Source organism: Pagrus major, chromosome 4 (genome assembly GCF_040436345.1).
Source record: "Pagrus major chromosome 4, Pma_NU_1.0".
Taxonomy (NCBI): Eukaryota; Metazoa; Chordata; class Actinopteri; order Spariformes; family Sparidae; genus Pagrus; species Pagrus major.
This window is the reverse complement of record NC_133218.1, coordinates 21,550,059-21,577,621: the sequence shown is the minus strand read 5'-3', so window position 1 is coordinate 21,577,621 and position 27,563 is coordinate 21,550,059. Positions and strand designations below refer to the sequence as shown.

The window sequence follows — 27,563 nt, the reverse complement described above, 5'->3', positions numbered from 1 at the left end:
AAACTATGTGGGTTCCCTTGACAAACTAATGCCACAGAACATAACAGCGGTAGTCTAGCTCTCTGAGGGTTAAAATAGCCAAATCAAAACATCATACTGTGAATTAAAAGTGTCTTGCTGACAAAATGCAACTGTCTCACTGTAACGTTAGAGCAGCAGAGGAACAACTCGATGTTTGAACCAAAGTCCAAATTAATCTAAAATTGATTTTTCGAAAAAAACAAAAACAAAAAACCAACAACCTAGTTTGTTGACACGTCTGTACTTCTTGTACTACTCAATCTTTTTTCTCACTTGGCTGCTCATAAAAACAACCTGAACAATATCACGTGAATGCAGTAGAGTTAAGATAAGAAATGAGGTTTGTGTCGGAGTGTGTGAGAGTTGTAAGTGCCACCCACTTTACTTTTCTCAGTTTACTTCACAAATTCACTGATAAACTTTCCACAGAGGACATAGAGTCAAACACCAGTGAGGAAAAAATAAAGTTAAAATCTTGTGATAACCAAAGTTACACATTCACATCCACTAGAATCTAAGCATGAGCTGTTTTAATAATTAGTGCACGAGATAAAGGTCCTAAAAAGTTCTCCCTCCGTGTGTGTTTGTGTAATGTGTGTGTCCCTTTCTGTCTGTCTGTCTGTCCTGCATGTGTCGACAATTGCAATATATATACATCTATATACTATATGTGCGTTTGCACTCTGTATGTTTCCTTTAATAAGACCTGAGAGAAAGGCCAAAAACAGGGTTGAGGTAGGTAACCATAATGCATCAGAGCAAGTCCTGTACAGTATGTGACTACATGGAGCGGAGAGCTGGAGAGAGAAGCCCTGTGATCGTAGAGTCACCCAACGACCGTCTATCTCCCTCAACCAGCTCTCTGTCCGAGCTCGTTATTATTAACACGGTGTTCCTGAAACACATAAACTACTCAGTGTTGACAGGAGGGAGAAGGCTGAGCAGCAATTGTGGTTTTGGGAAAAGAGGAACAATAGTCAAGCATGATCAGTGACTGACATGTCTCCTGGGCACCAGATGTCTAAAAAGGCTATTACTGTGTTTAAGAAGGAGGCAGATAATGTGACATGAAAATGAAATCACTAAGAGCACTGCAGCAACAAATATCATGAATGAGGTTAGAAATACACTGCTGCCAATTTAAATCAAAGGAATGGTTGAACATTTGGGGAATACGCTTATTCACTTTCTCACGAAAACTTAAGAGTGAAGGAAGATTGAAACCACTCTCATATCTGTCTTTTAAAGGAACCTCAGGAGGTAGATTTTTTTTTTATCTCATTATCTTACGGAGAGCAACATGCGAAACACGTTGTTTTTTAATATAACTGTTAATTAATAGTGTCAATTGTATCCTGGTGTTCGCAGGAATATTGATTTTTTTATGGTACAGCTGTAACAATGTTATCAAACCGAATGGCTCAAATTATGATTATGTCAAACAAGTGATTTTGTGGGGGTTGTGATGCCCAAGGCAATGTATCCACCGTTTTACAGCCACTTCTTTCGAAATGTAAGCTTATGGGAGAAAAGTCTTCTTGAGCCCCAGTGACGACACATCATGTGATGCTGATATTACACGGTGTAGCCACTACGGAAGTTAGCTTCAAAGCCTGGAGGCTTGGTTTCCAAATTTTCTGCTAAGCTATGCTCAGCTGAGCTAATGTCTGCCATCTGTAGCTGTATATAAACTGCACAGATCTTGTCATCTAATTTTCCATCTGAAAGAAAATAAGCATATTTCGCACCACGTCAAACTATCCCCTTAAATATGAACTGAGAGTTCGGAGGCAATTAGCATAGCTTAGCATAAAGACTTGAAACAAGGGGAAACGGCTAGCCTGGCTCAATCTAAATTAACTTATGTACATGTTATATCTCGTTTGTTTAATCTGCACTCAAACAGTAATGGGGAAGTTACGCACTCTATGGTACATGCTAAACTAGGCTAATAACCTACCAGCCATATCTTCACAGTAAACAAGGGTGGTATCATCTAACTGTCAGCAAGAGAGGCGACGCACGTATTTCCCAAAATGTCAAACTATTCCTTTGAGTCATTATTCCAATTTTGAGACATTTTGATGAGATTTGTGCTTAATTTACTTCCTCTTTTACATTCATCATATATGTATGAAAACTTTCAATCAACCAATTAAACAAATCTGGACAGAAACACACACACACACAGAATTCAATCACATCGCTAATTTTAGACACATATATGATGTTTGCATATTATATTAAATTGAACAATATGTATCACACCTGGTTCAGCAGTCAATAGTCCTGAAAATACCATCAGCATTGCAGTGTATCTCTAACAGTTGTCTCATTCAAATGAAGCAACCACTTTTGAAAAAAAAAAAAATATTATGATCTTCTGAACGAAATAAAATCTAGAAATAAAAAATCAAGCTTATAGTGGAACAGCATAATTCATACATATTCCTAACATACTGTAATTCATACAACAGTGTTATCAGTCTGTCAACTTGCATGAGGTACTGACATTGCATCTACAAACACCATATTCATCGAGAGAGTTAAGCCAGGATTTCACAGAGGGGGAAAAGAGGGTTTTTCATTATGCAATAAACAGACAAACAACAACAACAACAGCGACAACATCAACATTGTTATCTTGAGGTAGAACATTAACTTCAGCATTTGGAAGTGCTTTATGTTGGATACTCGTTTTCTTTTTCGCTTCGCTTCAACAAGCAAGAGAGAGAGAGACACGATCTTGACATCTGAGGTAGTGCGGCACCTGATCTTGTAATTTTCAAACCAATCAGTTCCTCCGCATGTTAAGTAATTGTGAGCACAGGGGAAGGTAAAGTCCCTAAAAGCTTCCCGCAACACATTCATTCCGGCTGAGGTAGGTTTTTGTTGAATCAAAAGGTTCACACAGCCAAGTCTAGTGCCTGTATGAAGGCCGAGAACTCATAAAAAATGTTGATATCACTGAAACAAAGTCCTGAGACAGAATATATCGAATCCCTGGACGAAGGCTGAGGTCTTCTGTGAGCGAGAAGGTGGAATCATTGGTAGGTGAGAGCAGGCAGCAGGAGTCTTTGACATCCACAGAAAAGTAGAGATAAGACCAATAACTTATAACCACTTTGACATATAGGTGATAAAGATATATATGTATATATATATATTTAAACTTAAAAATAAAATCATCATTGTATAACAAGGACATTCTGGGGCCTCTATTCCGTGTGCTGCCCAACACCAGAAAATTAACAAAAGACCAAAGTGTACAAATAAAGAACATTAATCTGGCCTGCTGAGCTCGAAACAGCCGTCCATCAGAAGAGAGCTCTCCCAAACTCCAGGCCCAAAACACTCCGATATACAGTCCTAGATCCTCTAGAACTTCTTAAATTACCAATAAAAAAACTCTTTGCACCAAAGGAAAAACTACTTTGAAAGGAAACACTTGTCAACCTGAGTGAGAGAAGAGTCTAAGTGGACACTGTGGGCAGTGTCGTGTGAATTGGCCTTCATACATGGTTAGCCTTGGTCCTGCCGACCCGTTCCTGCTGCAGGGGGCTCCTGGAACTGTGTCTCTCGCTCCACTGCGAACTCATCCAGCGGTATCGTAGACAGCTGGGTGTCATTCAGCACATAGGAGTCGGACTGAAAACACACACAAACAAATAGAGAATACACTAGATTAATTCATTGGACATTTTAGCTAAATATTGACAGGTAGGAGAGATACCGTATTTCCTAAAGTTAAGACTAATAGTAAAATTAAAGATGGGTGTTGAATGATGAAGGCCTGGGTCCTAAATAATTAAATAAATAAATTGATTCTATCAGTTATGATAACATTTTCCTCAAAAAATGTAGTTTCTAGGATATCAGAACAGTGGTAGATGTTTACAACGTACAGTTCAGGTTATGATATTCACACCTACAGAACTGATGCCCAGGTTGCAATGTACTACATTTTTCCAATAAAATTTAACGTTGAAAGGATTAAAAAGTATTTCATTGATTACTGTCGGACTGACCATGCATGTATCTTGTGTATTGGGTTGAGTGAAAAGTCTCTCAAGCTCGTTGCTGTCGGCCACTTTCTTCCCCGCTGCGCTGCCGTTGACCTCCATCTCTCTCCTGGCAGCCCCGTTCAGCCCAGAAGTCCCCTGGGAAGAGGAAGACGACTCCAGCACAACGCTGTGTCCTGCCTGGGGGGTGGCCTGAACTGTCTTACACATCATTAACCTGGGGATTATAAGAGCACATCAAACACTCATCAGCTGCATACTCATAAGAGGCAGACATTTGACCACAAATACAAAAGTTATTTCCACCGATTATTTCCATCTGTTGCTGTTAAGAGATTTACACGTTTGTACTGACCTGCCGCGGTAGCTGAAGACGAGGAAGAGCACGCAGAAGATGATGCAGGTGACTCCGATGTGAATGCCGATTATGATGCCTGTAGTGGATGTTTTGCTCTGTTCATCTTTCACACAGTCGCATGGGGCGTCCAACACTGAGGAGACAATGCACACTGCACAGTCAACACACCACCAAAGTTTATATAAACGGGATATGTCAGGGAGGTGTAAAAGAGCCCTGAAGACAAAAGATGACACATGTGACTAAGAGGCATCAAACGTGGATGCACTGAGGTGATGTGGGACAGTGTGTGGCTGTATTTCGTTGTGTCAGGTAATCACCAGATTTCTCCACCGCCTCCCGAAGTGAAACAAACCGCACAGTGGAATTGCCGTCTCCATGTTGGTTGTACGCAAGCAGCTTTATCTCATAGACCAGTGTAGGATCTGGACAAAATGCAAAGACAGAAAGAGATATTCAGATAATGAATGAAGTACAGACAAAGGACGTCTGAGATGCTTGTTTCCAGGCTCTGATCACAGTGTCCCAAGAAGAAGATTATATAGAGGACTGAGATTATACAAACAGTCTGTTCTATGACTAAGAAACTACATGTCTCACCCAGCTGAGTGATGTTGTACTGGGTGACATTGCGAGGGAAGGTGAAGGGACCAGTGAACAGTGGTGTGTGGACTCTTCTGTAATACAGCCTGAAGCCTTGATGTTGGCCCATCTTGGAGGAAGGTTCCCACGTTGCTTGTATAACACTGCTGTTCACCACCTTGGTGTAGAGGGATGGAGGCGCGGGCACTGCAACACACAAAAATGATATAAATAAAAAAAAAATAAACAAAATAGATCAAGAGAGACGAAAAGCAGACTTAAAGAAGTTTAAATTCATTAAAACAATCATGACAGGGTAATTAATCCCAGATTATCCACGTTATAGATGTACTGCCAAATCTTGTGTGTTTGTGATCGCTACAAACACACTGCTTTATAGCAAATCTCCATGCATGGTTATTATCAGTAAAATATATGATTTGCGTGTGTGTGTGTGTGTGTGTGTGTGTGCGCGCTCTGCTTCCAACTCACCCTCCCCATGAGTGCTCTCTGTGGCACTGTCTGATGGTTTGCTGGCCCCATGGGATGTGTAGGCCTTGACGTAGAAGGTGTAACTGGTGGAGGGCTCCAGGTCCCTGATGATCTGCTGCAGCGTCACCTTACTGACGGCCTCCTCATACTCCATCTCCACGGGGTCTGAGGGAAAAAAGGTAGAAAAAAGTGAGAGAAGGAAAGAGGAACGACACATAGGAAAAGAAAACGGATGGGAGGAGGAGGAGCGGGCATTAAAGTGATGGCAAATAAGATCAGGAGAGGACACAGTAAATACAATCTGTTTCTGTCATCATTTTATGGTTATTGCCCATTTCATGGTTTTATCAGAGGAGCTCTGTTACTGTAGCTAATCTAGTTTGGCCCTCGGAGCCTGAATGACAATGCTCTGGTGAATTGCAGGGGTGGAGTTAGAAGACGGAGGGGGTTAAAGGGGGAGTTATAAAGGATGTGTTAAAGTATTTTATTGCTCTTAATCCAGAGACCAACCAAGCGTATCCACTATCTACCTCCAGCCCTCAACCTATTGGGCCATGCCATCTTGGAATGGTAATTACAGTGGATCCTATTGGCCCCCGGGGCCCTTAATTATCCATCCGATAGAACTACCGAGGAGAAGAGCAGCTGGAGCTGCAAGACTCTCACCACACACAGAAACCTAAACACACATACACCCGTTTACAGTTGCCAAAAGCTGTAAACAAACACACAGTATGTGTGTCAACAAGCATGTATGTATGAACACACACACACACACACACAGGGATTATCATCCAAGTAGCCCACAAACATGGATCCCAAGGCAAAAATAATTATTTTAATATTTAATTAATTTATTTTTTTTGTAATCCTAATTACATCATCTTTAGTGTAGGAGTGTAGCACTGGACATACTTGTAGTTGGGAGGAATGCATTGCCTTTTTGTTAGCATCTACCTCTTGCTCCTGTGCAGTAGGAATTTGTTTACTGTGTGTACCTTTTATATTGCATCTGCAATATAAGTGTAGCGTAATGTAATGGGAAACGCTAAAACAGTGCATTTATCATAATTTCCATACTCCGCAATTGAGACTGTTGATAGAGCTGCTGGGTTGTATCATGCGAGCAGCAACTTGCAACAAGAGATTATGTCCTCAGCGGTTATTTTTGACACATTTAACTAGTCAAAAGAAACACCATACTGAGCATGTGAGAGAACTTGCACTTTTCCCTGAATTTTGTGAATCATTCATAAAACAGGCCCCCCACCGACAATGTCAGCATTGTCTATATTAATCACTTCAGTAACAGCTTATTTACTTTATTCAACACAGTATATTCACATGAATGGTTCCTCGTTTGCTTGCAGTTTCAAGGTTCAAGGACATCATTATTACATTTTTCAATTGGAATTTTACAAATTAATATTTTCAACTAATTTTTTAACTATTTGGATCTTCAGTGGAGTCTCACCTGAGGTCCGGCGGATGTGGAGCACATAACCGATGATGTCCTGAGTGTTCTGATCGGGCTCCCTCCAGGACACCTGGATGGTGGTGGGTGAGAGGGCCTCGGCCTGCACGTGTGCGGGCACACCGGGAAGTCCATCAGCCCAGAGCACGGTGAGGCGAGCACTGGCCTGCGTGGAGCCGGCGCTGTTCTCAGCGATACACTGGTAGATGGCCTCGTCAACCTGGCTGATGCCATATATCGTCAGAGTGCTGTGGGAGCAGAGAAGAAGGGGAAGTTTAGTTTCTCCACACTAACATTATACATACATAAGAGATGTGGTGAAGGACTCTATGTGAGGAATCCTAAGTCCAAATCTCAAGTCTGAATCCCCAAACGTAAATGTTTTATACACCTAGTTTGGCAGTTTGTTGTAAATTAGTTGAAATGTAAAGGTACAGAGGAGATCTGTGGGCAGAACTAGCCTCTAACAACACATTTGTCTTAATTTCAGCAAAAAAACCCTCTGTGCCTCATGTTTCAGTAGATTTCAGCCTTAATGTGCATTATTAACGATCACTTTTCACATCCAAATAAATCAGTCTGTTTTTCCTATTTTTAAAAAAAATTATTATGCTGTCAAACATGTCATCACTGAAGAAAGTAATAGTAATAAGAAGTATTACATCTACTGCTAAAGACCATCAGATTCTATTGATCAGGTTTAACATTTGCAGAGTTACTTGTGACAGCAGCCTTCCGATGAAGTAAAAAGTACAACGCTAGTACCTGTACTTGAACAAACGAAGTTACTGTAGCTACTTATCAGATCAGACCAGATAAGAACTGCATACAGCAAAGACGATGAAAGTGACAGTATGTCAAGAGGTACTGTGTTCAGAAGATCCTCATGCAAACACATACTTTCAATAATCTGTAGATGTGTAGATAAATATATTTCAGTGTTTCAAAAAATGTAACTCTCCTCACATCAGTGAAATCTTTCATCTGTCCATGCATACAGGTACTCACATACCTTTGAATACACACAAACACACACACACACACAACCTCCCACACAATATAATCATGTTTCTAGCTTCACTCTATCTTGTCTTTCTTAGAGCCATCATTCTTCTCTATTGAACTTCACCACTCAACTCTTTGTCCTCATCTTTCTGTATCTCTGCTTCTTCTTCTGCCTTCTAACCCTGCCTGTCCTCCACTATTACACAAGAAATACAACAGGGGCATTATGTGTATGTGTGTGTATGTTGAGTAGGTGCTATTAGACGAGAATTCATTATCCGCTGCTCTCACTGTGTTTTTCCTACGGCAAAAGGAAAAATAAAACATTTAACATAGTATGGAAATGAAGCCCTGTGGCGCAAAACATTTCTTCATGCCATTTTCATGCCAAGGCCATTTCTGCTGTGTTTATGTTATAATATGTGTAGGAGAAAAGTGGGAACACACATATAATTACTCTCACAGGAATACAGAAGGGCTTGAGTTGCAGCTTTGTCCATTTTCTCGACTTCAAGATGGTGAAGCCCTTTGGTCATGGCATTTTAAGATATAAGGAGCATTTTTCAAATAAAGGGAAAAAACCTCCTGGCCTCCACTTCTCATGCTTTGCTTTGAGTCGAAACAGTGGAATTGAATGCCACAGGAGTTCAACATATCTTGCAGCATCCCGTTAATCTGTCACATGCAATTTGTAAGAACTCGTCGAACAGATTGTCATTTTTGTTTGACTGACAGGTTGGATCCTCGGTGCATTAAATCAAATTTTTATGAAGAAATGCCAGGATGATTCCCGTGAGACAAAACATGCAATTTACAGAACGAACAGAACAGAAATGTCTGTCGTTGTCTACCCTCACCAGACCTGTGAAATGGGACGTGAAGAAAGTGGCATTTCAGCTCTCGACAGACAGTGCTGACCTCGGACCAGCCTCGACGTGGTAGGTAAGAATGGATTTGTAAGGACAGGAGAGTGCTCATCTGGGTCAGCGGGCAGGTTGGAGGACTGAATCATTCCATTTCCTTTTCAAAATTGATGTGCTGGGATACAATTACTGTACGTTTCTAATCTGGGTCAGCATAGGCTGCCAGGTGGAAGCGTTATTATTCGCTCTGGTCCGTCAGGTGGATTCAATCTGGATAATTATCAGGTCAAAGAGGCCCTCTGTATTTCACCCTCACTGAGCCAATCTCACCTCTGACCCCAGAGGTGGCAGCAGTCGCCAGCCCGCACCTCGCTACTCAGCCATCACATTTCTGACAGCCTTTCATATCAGCGATGGATGGAGTGTTTGCAGACAGGCAGCCCTGACCAGACGCAGCAAAGAGGCCCCCGGGGACGCACTACCTGATGCTGCTGGGGGCCCCGACGGGAAATGCAGGGAAGTTTCACAAGGCCTTGCTTGTTTCTGAAGGTACAGTAGCATCCAACGTTCACATGCATGAATACACGCACACACATACACATGTCTAACCTCATACACGCCGACTGATCCTGCAGACTTTTGAAATTCTTATGAAATTCCTCACCTGCAGTCAAAAACTTCCTTTCCAACTTAAGGGATGAAAATTTTAGTGGTTTCAGCATTTTAGAGTAGGTCGATGTATGGAAAGTACAGTGGCAAATAAGTAATTAAAGGGTATAATCAAAAAAGAAGAGTTTTTGCCTAAATTCTGAGATGGAGAGTGTTGAATTTTAAAGTTGCAGTCTGCAAGATTCTGTGCTTTTTGTGCATTTTGGCAGCAAGCAGCTATTTTGTTGTTTTCGGGACACTCTAGCAGTAATTTGGCAAATGAGGAGCATTGTGTCTCTGTTTGAAGTAGGTGTTACTGTTTTCTACTGCCTTGCTGTAGCTGGAAATGCAAACCACATTCCCTCTTGTTCCAGCACATTTCTCAGGAAAGGATGCAGGATGTTTAGAGGAATGGCTTTTAGGTCTAATCATGGTTGGGATTGTTGAATTAAAAACCTGTCAAGTAATACTAGTCTCGTTTAATGAATAAAGTTCTCTGCAAAGTAGAATACTGTATTTTTTAAAGTTCTTGTCTGGATATGCTTCTTATTTCTAGACGTCAGACGTCCTGAAATTAAAACTTTCCTCATTAAAGAGCAAAAAACTGTCTGTCAAGATTAGAAAATGACTTTTTCAATTAGCTAGTTTGATCTTGAGTTTTAGAATAGATTGATCTACATTAAAGGTGCAATATGTAAGATTGGCCACCTGTCAAATTTATACTCCAAACGAATAGGGGGCGCTAACTGCTGCTAACTGTAGCTGCTATTAGCTGTTAAGCTTAGTTAACAGCTAGCAGTCGTATTAGCTGACTCTGCCCGGACTGGGAGCTCGGGACACAAGGGAAGTGTTGTTGTTGTTTACTAACAGACTATCACCTCTTGAGGTACAAATTGGCTAGCGGCTAGCTGGTAGGCATGTTTACTTCAAGAGATATCTCTTCAACACAATACAGAGATGTCCAACCTGTTATAGCTTCACATTCTGTTGATAATTATAGTTAATTTTTGAACCAATGAAACTGAAAGTCTTCCATATTGCACCTTTAACACGCAACAGCAGAGCAGGACCACCACAGATCCATACAATGTGTGAGGGAAAAAGAAGAAGAGAGAAGAAGAGGTTTGGGAGGTCTATGGCCTGAATTTGGGCTGTTTGCTTGTCTTACAACAGCTCCAAAGCCAAGCTGTCCTGTCTTGACAGGTTGACACCATCATTTACTCATCAGTTCAAGGTCATTTCACTGACTGATGGATAAGGCCGAGGGCCAGGGGAGTGGCTGACAGCGGGGCCTTGGGCCTGTTGTTCGGTTACCGAGGCTGTGTTTGCGCTCCGTTGTCTCTGAGCAGCACCCCATCAACAGCCAGCGTGGCCATTCTGGATCCGGAGAGAGGAAAGGGGGGAAAAAAAATATGGGGACAAAGAGAGAACAGGAGGAAGAGGTGGGGAAGGGGGAGGGGAGGAGCGATGAGCTGTCTGTGGCCTGAGAGGAGGGAAGGGCCCAGGGATATGACTGATTACTGGCGGGGTCAGAGTTCAAGGCCAATGCCCAGGCCCCAGCTCTCTGTAATGGGGGCAGGAAGGGGGATGTGGGGCACCGAAAGGGGCCGCAAACAAGAAAGGCAGGTCTTGGTGAAAGAAAGTGGGGAAAAAAAAGAAAAGAGGAGAAAAAAAAAACCCTTTGAAAGGATTCTGAAATGTCCAGATTTCTTTCTGTGGTAGACTGTTCCTTCAGATGTTCACCATTAATCATAACACACACCACGACGCTCACACACTCTGGAAACATGTTCTTTTCTTAAAGATATAACTGAAACTATAACATGTAAATGTAAAAGCATCCTAGAATCATTTAGAGAAAGAGAGTATATTAGAAAAATGCTCATGGGATCTTTCTCTTATACCTTCATTCATCACTTTTAAAATAATGCAGGCCAGCTTTCAACCTCGCGATTATTACACTGTCGGATGTGAGATCACAGCTTTCTACGTGTTGGATGATTACACTTGTCAGCTTTAGAGACTTAAGAGTGAGGCGAGTCCTTATGCATAATTAGCAACAGCTCTCACAGAGGCTTCAAATAGCTACAGCAGCATGTTTCACAGGAGCCTGGTCAGCAAAGGCCAATAATGAAAGGGGTAACAATAATGTGTGTGTGTGTCTGTGTGCACATGTGCGTGGATCAAGATCTGTTGCGTTGTATCACAGAGAACAAACACACAGCTTCACCCTGAGCAGCAAACGCCTGTTGACAGAAGCAGCCAATCAGCTCTCCTCTGACATCATGTTATACAGTGTTTCACGTCGCCGCCGCCTCATCTCCGTGTGTGTTTTGTGTGTGCGTGAGGAGGAGTTAAGGGGCAACACGTTTGTGAAATTTTCATGTTTGATTATGCGTGTGCACAGAATGAATGATGGCATGCTCCGCGGGGCTATTTGTGCACATACGGGCTCACTTGCTTTTTGATTAATGTGTGTGCATGCGTGTGTGTGAATGAAATGTACAATCGATTCCCCTTCCTTCGCTTGTCCGATTTGCTTTTGAAGGTCAGCGTCGTGAGAGATGGCTGAAGGGAGAAACCTCCGCGTGTGTATATTTTGACACTAACGCACACAACCACACACTTTAATTAAAATATCTGTGCTAGGTACGCTGCGCTCATTGTATATCCAAGCTTCCCATATCAGATATAGTGTGTGTGTGTGTGTGTGTGTGTGTGTGTGTGTAAGAACAGAATCATTGTGCTGCCCAGAGCGGCTGAATATCATTTGCATATCATTACTGTTGTTGTGGCTTGGTTCTGGAGGTAAATTGTGCCCCATGCCATAGGATTTTCTTTCCTTTCAGGACCTCCACTACACACCACATGGCTTTTTGGGCCCCAGGTAAAACTCACCCTACTATGAATTTCCAACCCGGTCTTTCCATAAAAATTTCATATACAACTACATTTTACGAGGTGGCTATGGCTCAGTGGGAGAGTGTGTTGGCCTCTTAACCATCGGGGTTGGTAGTTCTTCTCCCGGCTCCACCAATGTAGGTACACCACCATTCAAAAAGTCTGGAATATCTGTTTTATTGATGCGTTTCCTACAATAATGGTCAATTCAGACACAAAATGTTTTCTGTACAGTGGAAATAGCTTTGGCCCCAAAAGAAGAATTTTTAAAAATAATTTAACTTCCATTTATTTGACGTCCCCACAATGTTCCATGTAGGTTTGCAGCGATATAGCACGGTGGGAAAACAGTAGGTAGACGGTTATCATACTGTGTGCATTTGCTTATCTATGCTATTGAATTCTACCATGTTAGTGTTATTAAAAATGTACGTATATCAAGTTTATATCATGTCATGAGATTATGTTCTAGGAAATTGATTTTCAACCGAGAGGCCCTATTTTTATTCTTTTAAGGGTCATTGTAACAGATAATAATACAATAACTGATGATATTTTTGATACTATGCAAATCTCATAATGTTGCAACCCCAGTTGTAACTATTTTTTGCCCATAATAACCTTTGATTTTGTTTTTGTTTCCAGTCCAGAAAAGTGTAAATGTCAGTTCATAGCACAGATATAAATATGGTTTGTGTGTGCAGCCGATATTTTGTGATCGAATGCCAGAAGTGCTAACCCGAGACTAACCTTTCTATTCTGAGGTTTAAAGAATAGTTTTGGTAAAACAACATGCCAGATTGTTTCAAGTGTTATTTTGCACTTGACACTGAAACAGGAACCTGTTTATATTCAAATCTGGACAGATTTTGATGTTAAGCTTCCAATTTCTTTTTATCAGTGACTGGTGATCTCTTATATTCTTATTTAACCTGTACAAAATATTACTGCTTTGCAAATGCTTCATACAAAATAACATCTATTTATAAAGAGGATCTAACCTACAACCTAAAGGCAGGAAAGATCATTCAAATAAATTCCAGACTTCTGACCAGTAGTGTACATGAGGTGTAAGTAATGTGATTTTGGACATAATTGTGAGCTATGTCGACATCATTGCATGTAACTTACTTGTATTAAGTAGGTAGCATTTGATTATGTTGTTCAACAACGGAATGAGAACATTTTTAAACTGAACAAACTTGAAAACTGTTCACATGCAATTTGTTCTCACTGAATGAGTCGGCAGATGTTCATATATTTAATTTGTTTTCCCTATAACAGGTTATGTTAAGGCAACTCGAAGGACTTGGTCCTGTTAAAAAATGTGGTTTTGGTTAAATATTGATAACAAGTTGACATTTTTTTAGCATTAACAATAATTAATTAATAACAGTCTAAACTGAACAACACATTAGACACAGGTGTTATGTAAACCCAACAACACAGATCTCCTCCAGTGAGGGAACACACTTTCTGGATTGGAAAAAAGTGTTGCGAGTAAAGTTCGTCCATGAATCAATTAGTGGATTTGCCAAAAATGTCAAAATGATACTGGCATTGGCTTACAGTTTTGACTGTCCTTTGATAAATAAAAAAAGACAGCTTTTCACATTCATATAATCTGTCACAGGAGGGAGTGACTGCCATGATGAATCAGATCATAATGTGTTCTCTCTACTCACCCCACAGCTCACCTACATATTACAAACTCTTCGGATCCACATCAAACTGCTCTGTCCTCTGAATGGCTGACAGCATTTCCTGGTCAACTAGCTGAGTTTATGAGCTAATTAGCTAATGGCAGATCTCAAGCTGAGGCCTGCCTCCTAAACCAGTCACAGTGTGGGCTTTGTGATGCATGTGATCCATATTACAGCAGGTCCATAGCATGCACTAATGGTGGCAAGTGGAAATGCTGTGATGCTCTGACTACCCGCTCTATCTTTCTCTCTCTCTACTCATTTGTTCATTCTGCTGACTCATCATTACTCCTCTGAACACTCGCTCATTTTTCTTCCTGTTTTTTGTCTGACCTCTCATTTATTTCTTCCCTCTCGTCTTTCCTCCTTTGTTAGTCCCTCGCTCCATCTCCCTCACTAATATAGACTGGTGGAGGCAAAGTGGGAGTGGAGCGGTGTATGTGAGCGATGGAGGTGTCTGCTCCCGTCACTCACTGCTACGGAGTGCAAGTATTGATTTTTTTGGGTGCATATTTAATATATTCACTTCATATTTCTCTCGCTGAATAATAACAGCATGCACGGATGGTTGCCTGCCAGGGTCAACCGGAAAAATTGAACTTTCCGTGTGCAGTAATGCAGAACAGAATTTACTCCAAAACACATTTGCTGGATGGATGGAGTAAAGCGGTTGTGTTGGCAACAGGCTGGACGCTGACGTCTCCATGACATGTTATACTGTAAAACTCACATGCAGCTTCTCTGTATGTGAATTGTATTCTTCAAACCCTGAGCAGAAAATAAGGTCGAACATGCAGTTGGGCAGCTGTGGCTCAGGAGGTAGACCCGGTAGTCTACAAATCGGATGGTTCTACCCCAGATTCCCCGGCTGCAATTCAAAGTATCCACTAGATACTAAACCCCAAATTCCTCCTTACGGCTGTTTCATTGGTGTGTGAGTGTGTGAATGGCTGGGCATAGAAATAAGAGGATAGATACTCAGCCCGAACCTGTTGGGACCTGTCGGGCTGGCTGGTTAGGACAAAAATGTAGAAATAAAGTCTGGGTTGGGTCACATCAGTAGAAGGTACTGCCTGAATGTAGAGCAGTGTTGTAAAAAGTACTCAAGAGTCAAACTTGAGTAAATATATCATGTCAAAATATTACTGACTGGTAAAATTGAAAGTCCCTCATACAAATAAAACTTGAGTACTATTTGTATTGAGTAGTACTCATACTTGAGTCGGGTCAGGCTCAGTTACTACTCTCTCGGATTTGGTCGGACCTCGAGCTGCACTTATATCAGAGGGTGCTTTGGATAGGAAGCACTGTATCGCTCATGATGAGGGTCGGCACCTTGTGCATATGAATGTTTGTATGAATGCGTGAATGTGTTGTAAAGAGCTTGAGTAGTCAGTAGACGAGATAAAGCACTATATCAATGCAAGTCAATCAAATAATCCTCAATATTATCTGTAAGATAGCACTCCAGTGTCTCACACTGTACAGTCACTGCACTGCTGAGCATGGTAACTAACAGAGGGTCCTCACGACATTCCTGGGGACAGCCATGGGAAAGCATCCAACATCCAGTCGATACGCTGCTTACATACAAAGGCACAAATAAATTGAGGCTCATGTCTTGGCAGGCTTGAATTCCAGCAGCTGCCATGTTACAAGCAGCAGAAACGCAGAGAAATTGCACATGTGATGAAGCCAATGATCAGATCAAGGCAGTAGTGATTAATACTGACATCCATATTACTTCCGTGGGCAGGGTCCAAGAGTGAAAGGATACAGAGTGTGGGGATGGCTGGGAGAGAAATCTGGGCTGTAAATTAATGTTATTAAGGTTCTTATGAAAATGGATTTTGATCCAGATTCTCTGCAGGTTTTTCCAGAAGGTAATTGGTCTATTAGAGGGTCTTTAAGAGCTAAAAATGCAAGTGTCTTGCTGGAGGTTAAACACCAGCCACACGCAATATTCACAACCTGGCAGCCTAAAAGTTACTCTTAATGACGGCTTACAAATTATTAGTTAGAGTAAACATTTGTTAACCTTTACTAAAGCAATTATTAGGACTTACAAAACCTTTATAAAGTGTGACATAATAGAAAGTGGTATCAAAATCACTTAAAATAGCAAGTTTATGTGTAGAATATGTATGAACGATATATTTGTGCATCAGATATAAGCACTGCAAAAGTCTCAAAAGCAACTTGTACAACACTACATTTTGTATAACGTGCAGGGCTTTTTTTCAGCTATTTTTTTCTTACCCTTATAAATCTCAGGGATATACATGTAGGAATACAGGGTGAAGCTTTTGTCATTACCTGTTGTTGTTCCTGAGTTTGACGTGTCCCCCGGGCTCCAAAATCTGCCCATTCTTCAGCCAGGTGAGCTGGGGCTCAGGCTCGCCCTGAGCTTGGCAGGTGAAGATGGCGGTGGTGCCGACAGGCCGAGCGATGGACTGCGGAGCCTGAACAAACTCTGCTGGGGCTGAAAGAGGAGATCAACAGAGAGTCAGATACATTGGCCTCGTTCCCACATCCAAAAAAGACAGCGCCAGAGCAACAAACAAGAAGATCTAAACGAGATCCAGAGGTGAAAAATCTGAAGTTGCAAAAAAGTGTCAGAAAGCAAAAGAAGAGAAACACAGAGCCAAAATAAAGGAGAGAAAAAGCAACAGAGAGCGAGAAAAGAATAACATAAGAGCCTGGAAGGTAATAAGATGTGTCTACTGCATTATACATGTAAGGTACATATGCTTCTGTAAACGTATAATTCAGGGTCAATTTGCAGGACATGGAAATAAAAGAGAAAAAGAGAGCCAGAGGAGAGCAGAAAAGTGGAGGGATGAGAGTAAAACGATGCGATCCCTGCTCGACAACAGAAACTAATGTGCTTTTAAACAGCATTTACATGAAATAAAGTGATGCAGTTTAGAGTTTCAGATCCCGTCTTATCCCAGGCTACAGGCCTCCAGCTACGGTCAATTAGTGGTAATAACTTATTCATATGAAATGGTTCTTTTAGAAGAGCAGGTCCTTTACTTAAATCACAGGGTAATTAAACTTAGAGTTTTCATTCTCGGGCTGGTGTTTTTATTGCAGCCGACCGACTGAGAGGTATTGTATCATCTCCTCTGCATTCATTATTGTCCCAGTGGTTTCCCCTGATTTGATAACCTGAATTATTTATATGCATATTAACTCTAAAATATGTTATGGTAATTATAACATCTGAGCATCATCACTAGAGGATAGAAAGCTGGAACACCCAGTGTATTATATTGCCTGTTGTAAAAGAAAAACTCCGCTGTCCCAATCGTTTAACTAATCATGACCTAGTTGGACTGAGAAACTGGAGTCAAATTATAAAAATTAGAGCTTTAACACAGATGCTGGTTTGAGGGAATAACACATTAAATTCTCCTTTTGAGTGTGTTTAAAATCAGAAAAGTGGATTAGTGTGACGATTCTGAAACAGCGACTCTTGAGAATCACTCTCATAGAGAACCGAAATCAATGTTTAGTTGACGCATCTCTCTTTTCTCAAACCATATTTAAAGGTGGGTTGTTGATTCCCTTTCTCACATTATCAAATATCAACAACCTGGGAAATTAGACTCTACAAGAAACTGTATTTCTGATACAAACCACCAACCCAAAGCGTTGAGGGCAACGTGAAATGCCAATTTTGTAAAGTGAGTTATAGATAGAAACAGTCACATTAGAGGATTGTTTTTAAAGTAGACATATTATGCCCATTTCCAGGTTCATAATTTTATTTTAGGTTACTACGAGAATAGGCTTGCATGCTCGAATGCTCAAAAAACACATCAGTTTTCTCATACTGTCCAGGCTTACAAGCAGGACTGCTTTATTTTTGGTTTTGTTTTTTTCAAGGGATTCTTGAGAGGAAAAACATGAAATCACCACCTTTATCCTTAAAAGCAACAGCCGCAGTTTTAACATTTCAAATATGTTTGTTAATTGTTTTCTGATGCTTTTCTTGTTAGTTTAATATTTCCCTTTCCATTTCAGTTGTTAATTTCCCCACTGTTCCCTTCTTCATCTTGTTCCCACACTAATAGACAAAATGTTGCCTGACACTTTTTCAATGTAAGCATTTCCATTCTCCCATTGGAAAAGCTAAAGGACCCTCAGGCACTTGAAAGGAGGCTGCTGACAGCGTGTGATGGTCCTTTCATTTATCTCTGCCTCTTTCCTGCCTACATTCTTTCTTTCTTTCTCTCTCGCTCGCTGTACTCTTTGAGGACTGTCCTAAAGGTGAAGGTCGGCAGGAGCTCGGGCAGATATTGATCTGCACCTGTATGGGTGTTGGTTAGATCATCAGCACCATCCATCCATCTTACCCTTGTTTTTCCCTTTTGACTCTCACACTTTGAATCCTCCTTTGGTCTTTGTTTCTCTTGTCTCTCTTTTTGTAACTCAAAGGAGCTAAATGAAGCTAAGTGATTGCATTTATTTGATGTTCCTGACTGCTATACACTATTTTCTGAGCTTATTACACTACTCTGACAGACCTATTCGTCAAGGACATGCAGTACAACTTTGTTTTCCCTATAACGAACCAACCTGTATTTATTTGTCACTGGAGTTAACGCTACACCTTTGTTTCCACCAGTCGATCACAAGAACCAAAGACTTTGACATGTAATTAACATCCAGGGCTTTTCTTCTTTGTTCCTGCTAGGGTACAGGCTCGTCTCACACTTGACAGGAAGATAAAATGAAATATTGATCAGGATCAATATTGCTATGGGCTGAAGCAAAGTGTGGTCCATCTGATCAATATGTGAGTGAGGCAGATGTTGGATGTTTCCTGCTTGGTGACAATTATTGCACGAGGCCACCCACACATGGCTTCATCTCATTGGTAAAAAACATCAATCTCTCTAACCTACAACACTCAAACATTTAATTGTAAATCCAACTATGATGGATTAAGAGAAGAATATAACAACTTTAAAGGATGAATTACAGAAGTACAGTAATGAGCTGTACAACTTTACCAAACATGCAAATAAGACTTTCAGCTTGACACATGTTGATGATGTTGTTTGTGTATTCTTGGCTGTTGAGACTGAACTAAAATGTGTAATAAAGATCCATGTTATTTTTAAACAGTAAGCAGTTGTCTTCTCTCTCCCTTTGTAGAATTTGTCAGGCTGTGAAATAATCAGATTTTAAAAAGCTGTGAGTACAAAGAGGAGGTTTTAGGCAAAGACACTCTTAATCATGGTCTAGCCTCTGCGAACAAAACTCCCCACAGATCTCTCACTTTAATATCTTTGAACAATCTAAAAACCATTGACATCCTCTGACTGGTCTTTGAAGGATTCATTTATATAATTGCCTAGTTCTGTGTTTAAACAGGAAACAACACCCATGATTATGGAGTTCATGCCAACTTGGTCTCAAAACCTTCTCCCAACAGACTCTGCTCTTTACAGCCCCTTCTTCAATCATTAGTATCCCTATGGACACTGTGCTCAGTCCTTCCGAACTACAAACAATCAGTCTTCATCCTATCTCTAAAAAGCAATTTGCCATTAAAGATGTAATCACACCCGCCTGCAAAAATGTATGATACTGTACACGATTTCTTGTCCGTGTGGAAACGCCAACATTGCTAAAAACCAACAGATCAGACTGTGGTTGTACTGAGCGGCTTCCAGGTGTGAATGAGTGACTGTGTGAACCTTCCCTGGATAAACCAAGGTGAAAAAAGAAATTCCCTTCAACAGTATTTCACATGTAACACAAATAACAACATCTTAATGTGATGTTATAGATTAATTGATAACATTTAGTTTGATACTTATTAACCCAAACAGGTTCAGACTTCATTTCAGACTGTGGAACATATCCAGACTTTTGTGACATAAGAATAGACAATATTTATGAAGCGTCATTCAGGGGAAATGACTAATCTTGTGGTGCTTCCACCTTACTAATTAAAGCACAACAACTTCCTTACTTACTATCAATAAGCAGTATCTATGAGGCTTTAGGGGGAGAACCCCTTCTTAGTTAATGGCCCAGTAGTTGTAGAATAGGATCATGCCGAATATGGCACTAAGAAATGTTTTATGATGACTAAAAAGAGCAAATATGAACGTTTATGAGCAACTAGTTAATTGGTAATATGTGTTCCCTTATACAAAGTGTTACTGATTTGATTATATGCTGTTGTCACAAAGGATAATGTTAATAAATGGTTTGTTGTTCATCTTGTGTTTTAGTTCTCATGTTAGAGACGGACAGCTCAGCTAAATGCAGTGTGTTACCACAGACGTGCAGCGGTGGACTTTTTAATTATCTTTTAGGTATATACGAGTGTTACATATTATCAACCTGCTGCACCTGGTGCACTAGAAGCAAACATTTCAGCTGCTAATTGACAGGCTGTTTGCTTTGGTTGGCAGTAATGTAGAAAAATAATGTGGGTTGAAATCAAAACCTTTAAGTCTGACAGATCTGCACCACCCACTAGTTCAGAATTAGGTGTTTAAATTAAAGTCCACCCACATGAAGCTCACACGTGATGCTGGCCCAAAACTTTCACTCACGGGAGAGACTCTGGTTCAGCTACAAGCAGAGGTGACTCCAGCTGCTTTCCAACAAATACAAGAGAAAGTACTGATGGGAAGTCGGGGAAGTTATCACAGTCGGAGCGACTGCACAGAGGTCGACCCACAGAATTCACAAGCGTTACCATATCACCTGACCACAGATCCCTCTGCAACAAAATGTCAGAATCCTTTTATCCACAACTCACCTTGGACCACAAGACGTCCCTGAGCAGTCCTGCGAACACGGGTCCCCGGTTTGTTAGCAGCACACACGTAGACCCCCGAGTGCTGCACACCAACATCTGAGATCATCAGGTTTCCTGTACCGAGTACCTGGATTCCCTCCACACCGATGGGACGGCCGTCTGAGCGGAAAAAAGAGAGAGAGCAGTTGAGAAGGATGGGAAAGAATTTATATAGGACAAGAAAAAGGGGACCAGGTGTGCTCATGTACAGTATGTGTTCATGTTAGATGAGGGTGAACAGGGTTGTACTGCAGTAAAGATCAGAGTGGGCTTTAATTGCCAGTGAGAAACTAATTAAATGTACTGTATGTTTACAGGCACAAGTGCTATTTCGGACCAAGCACAACAGGCGAGAAAAGACATGGAGGTCATTGAGTGTGTGTTTGCTGTGTGAAAACACACTTTAATCCATAGTCTTGCACTGGTTGCCGTTCTAAAGAGTATTTTCTCTTCATTGAAAAGTCATCTGGTTTTCTGATGTTTCAAGATGAGTTCATGTTTTAATTCTTAGTACGGCTTCTCTCATGGATGTTAGGTTAAAACTTTCACACTTCAGCATGAATGTTCTTTTTTCATGTCTATGTCTGACAAGGCCTTTCAGTACATTTGCTTTTCAACGGTTGCACAGGAGAGGTTCCAGCTGCCACTGTGGTACCAGAAACTCCAACTGCAACTTCTAATCTTCTATCTCCTTACACAATCCATAGCAGCCACTGTACTTACATGATAAGCTCGCACTTTCCTGTGCTCCCTATCTGCAGTCTCAACCCCAACAATGGCTCCAGTCTGCCTCTGATATTAGCTATGGGGCCAAGGGAGCATTTTTAATCGCATCTTTGACTTCCATCTGCAGCCTGCCAGCCTGTATGGTCCAGATTTGATGTGTTGAAAGGACGGTCAGGGAGGCAGGGAGATGGGCACCATGCTGGAGGCAGGAGCTCCAGCCAGAGATACAAACCATATGGTCAGCTGTGTATTTTTATGTTTATATCTTTAGTGCAAATAATTAAAGGAGACCTATTAAGCTTTTATGTGTTTTCCTTTCCTTCAGTGATTCATATAGGTTCTTGTGCATGTAAAAGATCTTGACAGTTAAAAAGGTCAAAGTGTCCAACAGAAGCTCCCCTCTCCCACAGAAGACAGCTCCTGAAATGCCTCGCCTTTAATCAGACATGTCCTCTGGTCCTGTACTGTGAAAAGTAATTATCACAGCAGACACATTGTGCCTTAAAGGGCCGTGTGAAGACCTAATGTCTTGCTTTCATGATAAAAGTCAACAATTCAAAAGACAGCCATTCAAGCAACATTATGTAACTATTTTATCTTAAAATAACAGCTTCAAAAATCATTTTGATGATACAGTGTCTTGTAATGGTGTCTCTGTCTCAGCTACCCCGCCCCCATCACTATGTAACTTCAGTGAGAGGGTAGGTTCATACATGTTTACTTCAACATACAAGTTTTCAACACATACAGACCTGGGATTTGTATTTACGACAGTGGTGTTGTGCCAAATCGCACAAAGAATCTTAAGGTCAGTGAAAAACTTAACTGGTAGCCAGTGCAACCAATGGATATGAGCGTAATGTTGTCACAATACTAATTTCTAACTTCTATACAATACCTTGAAAAATATCGATATTCAATATCATGTTTGATTCCACAGGGAAAAACTGACGTAACACTGAGGGCAAAGAATTTCAGATTTGTATTTAAAGATAAATATAACAATGCTTGTTTACTGTGTGTTACAAACAACAGCATCTAAGTTGAATTACTTCAGGAGGAGTTGGGCCTATGTGAACACTGCAGCGGCTCAAATATTCAGAATGGAAATGAATCAATATTTCTAAACTAGCTCTACGGTCTTTGTAAGACATCCTGCTGCTTCATTGAGACAGAATGTAATCCTGTAGTGATGGATTATGATGATGACAATATTTATAATAAATCATTTATTGAGTTATTGAGATTTTCCTCGGTCTCTGTCATTATGATGTGTTTCATTGCTATTTATGCATTTTTCCATTATCACTATCCAACTGACTGGACTGGCTAGTCACGGTCCAGTGAGCTTTTTTTCTCTCAACAAAAGCAGTCTTGTTCTTTTCTTGCCTTTTTCTTCTATATTTCTTTCTCTCTCTCTCTTGCCCCCTCCATCCGTTTCTCTCTGTCAGCCCCTAATTAACTTAGTGTCAGAGAAGAAAGAGCACAAGCTAGCAGGCTGTGGCGCTGTTCAATGAATAGCATACAAACAAACTCTCGCATTAAGCAGTGACTGATGTGAAACTATCAGATTCATTATGCAGCTTATCCCAGCCTCCATGCCGTAATCTAATACATACAAATCCCATCGTGTTAGCATTTCATTCTAGCGACTTTGTGTAAGGCAATACCCTCAATCTGATTATGGCCAACTGCTTGGGAGGGGCAGCAATTTACATTTGGAACAACAAATCAGATCGGATAATAGGTAAAAAAAAAAAAAAAAACAGATACCAGATACCAGATAGAAAAATTGGTCACGACAGACTTTGAGTGATAGTCCAGAAAAAAATGCACATTGCGGGAGGGGAAACTAATCGTATCTGTCTCAGCCCCTCACAGCAATTACTCAGAGGCTCCTCGCTGGTTTCGAAGGAGGTTTAACTTCATGAGGAGATGAAACATGCATTTATCAACACACAGTCGAACATAGCCCTAAGGCCCAATGTTGAATCCCGTTGCCTCATGTATACACAACAGATGCACTACTGTATCAAATGTATTCTGTGCACACATATACATTACACAATGCAGGACAGATCAAAGCTGTGCTGCAAAGAGCATACAAACACATGAAGACAGAAAGCGCATGCGACCCACACGAAAGAGTCAGATTCCACATGGGTGAATGCACGCTGTGGTCGCACATAATTCCTCAAACGTGTACACACACATGTAGAGAATGAAAAATTCAAACTACATATATGCACCTTCTGGGGCCTTTTCTTTGATCTGATCAGAGGAGTGAGGAGTGTTTCTCACCTAATCTGCTCCAAGACACAATGGGCCGAGGGTACCCGGTAGCAACGCACTCCAAGATGGCTGTTTGGTGAACGGTGAGAGTGAGGTTTTCTGGACCGACCAGGATCATAGGCTCCTTGTAAACGGATGACTGGGAGCCTGAAAAAAAAAAGGAAAGAGGAGGGAGCACAAGATGGGAATGAGCATGATGGATGGCATCCTTTAATTGGATTCCTCTAGAGTGCATTAGCTCGATATGCTGTATCTCCTCGATCAGGCGGAGGAACAATAGGTTTGGAAAATCTTGGGAATTTGCTTGATAGAAAAACAGAGGGGAATTGTATTTGAGAACAAAGGACCAGAACACAACACAGATTTAGAGCTAACTTAATCTACATCCTATCCTTGCTGCTCATGTGAGATTCATTAAAAAAAAGAAGAAGTACCTGAAACAGTAAGAAGTGCCTCTGCGCTGTGTTTCACTCCTGCACTGTTATGTGCCACACAGCAGAACCTTCCACTGTCTTCTTCACGCACTCCTGTAATCTGCAGGACTCCTGTCGGCAGAAGAGTGTACCTACGAGAGAGAGAGAGAAACAGATATAAGACAGAAGGAAACAAATCCGAAGAGACCTGTTAAATGACCTGTAAAGTGCTGCCGTCTCTAATAAGCGTCAGGCCGTGATGTGGTTTGGTCCAACCTCTCATCCTTGGTGTCCACTGGGCGTCTGTCTTTCTCCCAGCTGATGACAGGCTCTGGCAGGCCGTGGATCTGGCACTGGAATCTCGCCACGCCGGACTCCTCAGCATGCACCGACTCTGGCTGGACATGGAAGTCTGCCATGGCTGTAGAAGGAGGGAGAGGGGGATATCAGGTCAAAACACAGCTTCAGAGCAACAAGCCTAGCTGCTTACAGTACCATTATGTTACAAAGAATGGAGAATTCTCCTTTCAAGTTTCAACAACAACACTGTGTGATGTGCATTCATTAAGACAGAGAAAGCTCAAGATAAGGATGATTCACAGGTTGTTAATACTGACTGAAGAAGATCAGTGTAGTAGAATTGCTGTAGTTAGAACACAATCATTGTCTCATAACAGTGGAAACAACAGTAATGCTCCTCTCTTTACTATATGTATATATATATATATATATATATATATATATATAATACACACATGTTTATATATCATGACCCAAGTAATTAAATAAATAACCTGTACGTAGTGAAGGACAGTTACGCTGCCTGTCATTATCTCTGAAGGAGGAAACAAGGAGGAAATATTACTGCATTCCTCAAAGGAACTTGTTGTGAAAATTACATTTATTATTTATCATTTCTTTCATATAAAACAACATATAGCATCTTCTTTCAAATTTGAAGTGCAGCTTCAAATCTTACGTATTTTTCTGAGGAAACGTTCCCTAAAAATACAATTATGAAGAAACTTGTTCAAGTAACAGGAGCTTGTCTGCAGTTCTGTGCTCAGGAGAAGACATGACACATGTACAACTGTTGCTGAGCCACAGTCGATCTTCTGCTGTAGGTGATCTCTTTTAACAGACGTACGGGGCAGGCATATGGATTTTCTGCCATGTGTTAACATTTAGTAAGTAGGCTGGGCATGTTTTTTAAAAACGCATGCTAACACAAACAACACAGACTAAACAAAGACATCTCCATATAGCCAAAATCAGTATCAATATCCCTGCAGAGAGCCTCATTCTGCTGCACTTCACATGTCTACTCCCAGCAGAACAAAAGCGGCATCCAAGGTGGAGCCAGCGACAAACTCAATTAGAGAGAGGCCCTCTTCTTCCACAGTTCTCCCACCTTCTTCAACACAAGTGTACTCATTTAAATGTCAACCATAATTAACTTGGATGAAGGAGGACTTATCTGAACACCGTTAGCATAACAAGAGGGACGGACCCCTTATTATTTCATAACCTTCCCAACCTGTAGCCTGCATTAATTCATTACTTACAGGACTGGGAAGGAATAAGCAGCATGACTCAGAGGGCTTTATTTTTGCCTGACACATGCTTGGCTGTTGTCTGTTTGTCCTTCCTCTAATGCCTTTTGTTCCTCCTGTGTGTCTTTATTTTGCACTGCAAATCATGTTCATGATGTTCATTTTGTTTACTGACTTATTCATTGTTTCTGCCTTGAATCTTTTCTACTGATGTGTCTTTCATATTTTTTGTACTGGGTTGTTGTAGAGAGAGTACATTTAAAAATGTCTGTATTGAAATAAAACCACAGATATTCTTGTTAATGGACAAGAGATGGAGAAAGAGAGAGAGGGCGAGAGCGAGAGAGAGAGAGAGAGAGAGAGATACTTTATATAGAGTGGCAGTACTGTTGACTGGTGTGGCTTCATCAGCGGTCTAACACAGTGATTATTCCATTTCAGAGCTTAATGAGAAGCGTGGCATTCCCCAACATGACTTGACCTCAGACCTCTGAATGGATGTATTGAGCTCCAATGAAAAATTTAAACATGCTAATTTAGTATTCCTCCAGTAGTGACAGTTCACTCTTGCAAAGTTCTCTGTGAGAAGAGATTACACGTTTGTTTTCCATTATTTCGTCTCAACGCTGAAAAAAAACACTGAAGAAATCTGACAGATTTCTCAGGCTCGTACATTATTTTTATTTTGCCTCTCTACTGTGAGCTCACACTTAAACAGCTGTTCATCTTACTGGGGTAATTCAGCTTAAGTGCCTATCTCAAGGGCCCAACTGCAATTTTTTACACTTGGGACTCACAACCTTTTAGCCATAAAATGTTTGAGGCCGACCTCACAGCGAAGCATAGATAGGCTTAACAGTCACGGAGAACATCGGTAATATTTCATCACCAAACCACTTCACATTTTCATCAGGTAATAGCCATTTCTTCTCACCACAGAACAACAAGCCCTGGAACATTTTTCTCTTTTATTTTAAGTCACTAAAGTTGTAAAACACTGAAAATCTTTGCAAACGTCACTTATTGTATATTTCAAACCACAGAATATTGGCTCTTTAGAACATTTTCATGGGTTATCACTTCTTTGTGTCCACAAAAGCAATCAAAAATACGTTCTGCCTTGGACTGCTGTAATAAGTAGCCCGAGGCAGACGCTGTCAGGGTGTAGTAGTGAATCAAGGCCCTGAAGGCACTGCCGATGCTGATGCAGAGAGGTTAGATGTAGTGAAACAGCTATGAATCCTTCAGAACACAATCCACAGAAAACAGGGAGCTCAGGGTGACTAAAATGATCAAAGAGGCTCGCTGTCTTGGAATACAGTCTCAAATTAAGATGCACGCATGCTGTTTCTATCGTCCAAGTGTACTGGGAACACTGGGGGCATCGAGAAAGAAACAAAATTGCACTTGAAGGCTACAAGAACAAAGAGTTAAAAAGGAGGACCAGTGCCTTTAAGAGTTTTCTTGTGCATCTCTGCCAAGTAGTCATGGTGTCCGCTGATCTCGCTGTTGTGTGTGTCCGCCGACATCAACCCCCCCAACGGGCCCCACCCTTGGCCCTCATGCATAAAACATGGCTTCAATAAGAGGCCCACACCCCTGCGAGTATCGACACACTCACAGAATCAGACACAATCGGGGAAAAATCACAATAGGGTTACATATGCAGATAAACGCAAGA

The 27,563-nt window shown here is 41.1% G+C and overlaps 1 protein-coding gene across 1 annotated transcript in view; it reads right to left on the bottom strand.

Annotated features, from left to right (window-relative positions):
- Nucleotides 1–3,543: 3,543 nt before the first annotated feature.
- igdcc3 (immunoglobulin superfamily, DCC subclass, member 3) overlaps nt 3,544–27,563 on the bottom strand; it is a 55,668-nt gene continuing 31,648 nt past the window's right edge. The window contains exons 3-14 of the mRNA XM_073463841.1: nt 24,606–24,750; nt 24,351–24,481; nt 23,926–24,063; nt 20,860–21,018; nt 16,386–16,551; nt 6,950–7,197; nt 5,476–5,640; nt 5,002–5,190; nt 4,722–4,826; nt 4,399–4,534; nt 4,050–4,260; nt 3,544–3,669 (exon numbers count right to left, since the gene is read on the bottom strand). Coding sequence (XP_073319942.1) covers nt 3,544–3,669; nt 4,050–4,260; nt 4,399–4,534; nt 4,722–4,826; nt 5,002–5,190; nt 5,476–5,640; nt 6,950–7,197; nt 16,386–16,551; nt 20,860–21,018; nt 23,926–24,063; nt 24,351–24,481; nt 24,606–24,750 — 1,919 coding nt within the window. The remainder of the gene's footprint in view (nt 3,670–4,049; nt 4,261–4,398; nt 4,535–4,721; nt 4,827–5,001; nt 5,191–5,475; nt 5,641–6,949; nt 7,198–16,385; nt 16,552–20,859; nt 21,019–23,925; nt 24,064–24,350; nt 24,482–24,605; nt 24,751–27,563) is intronic.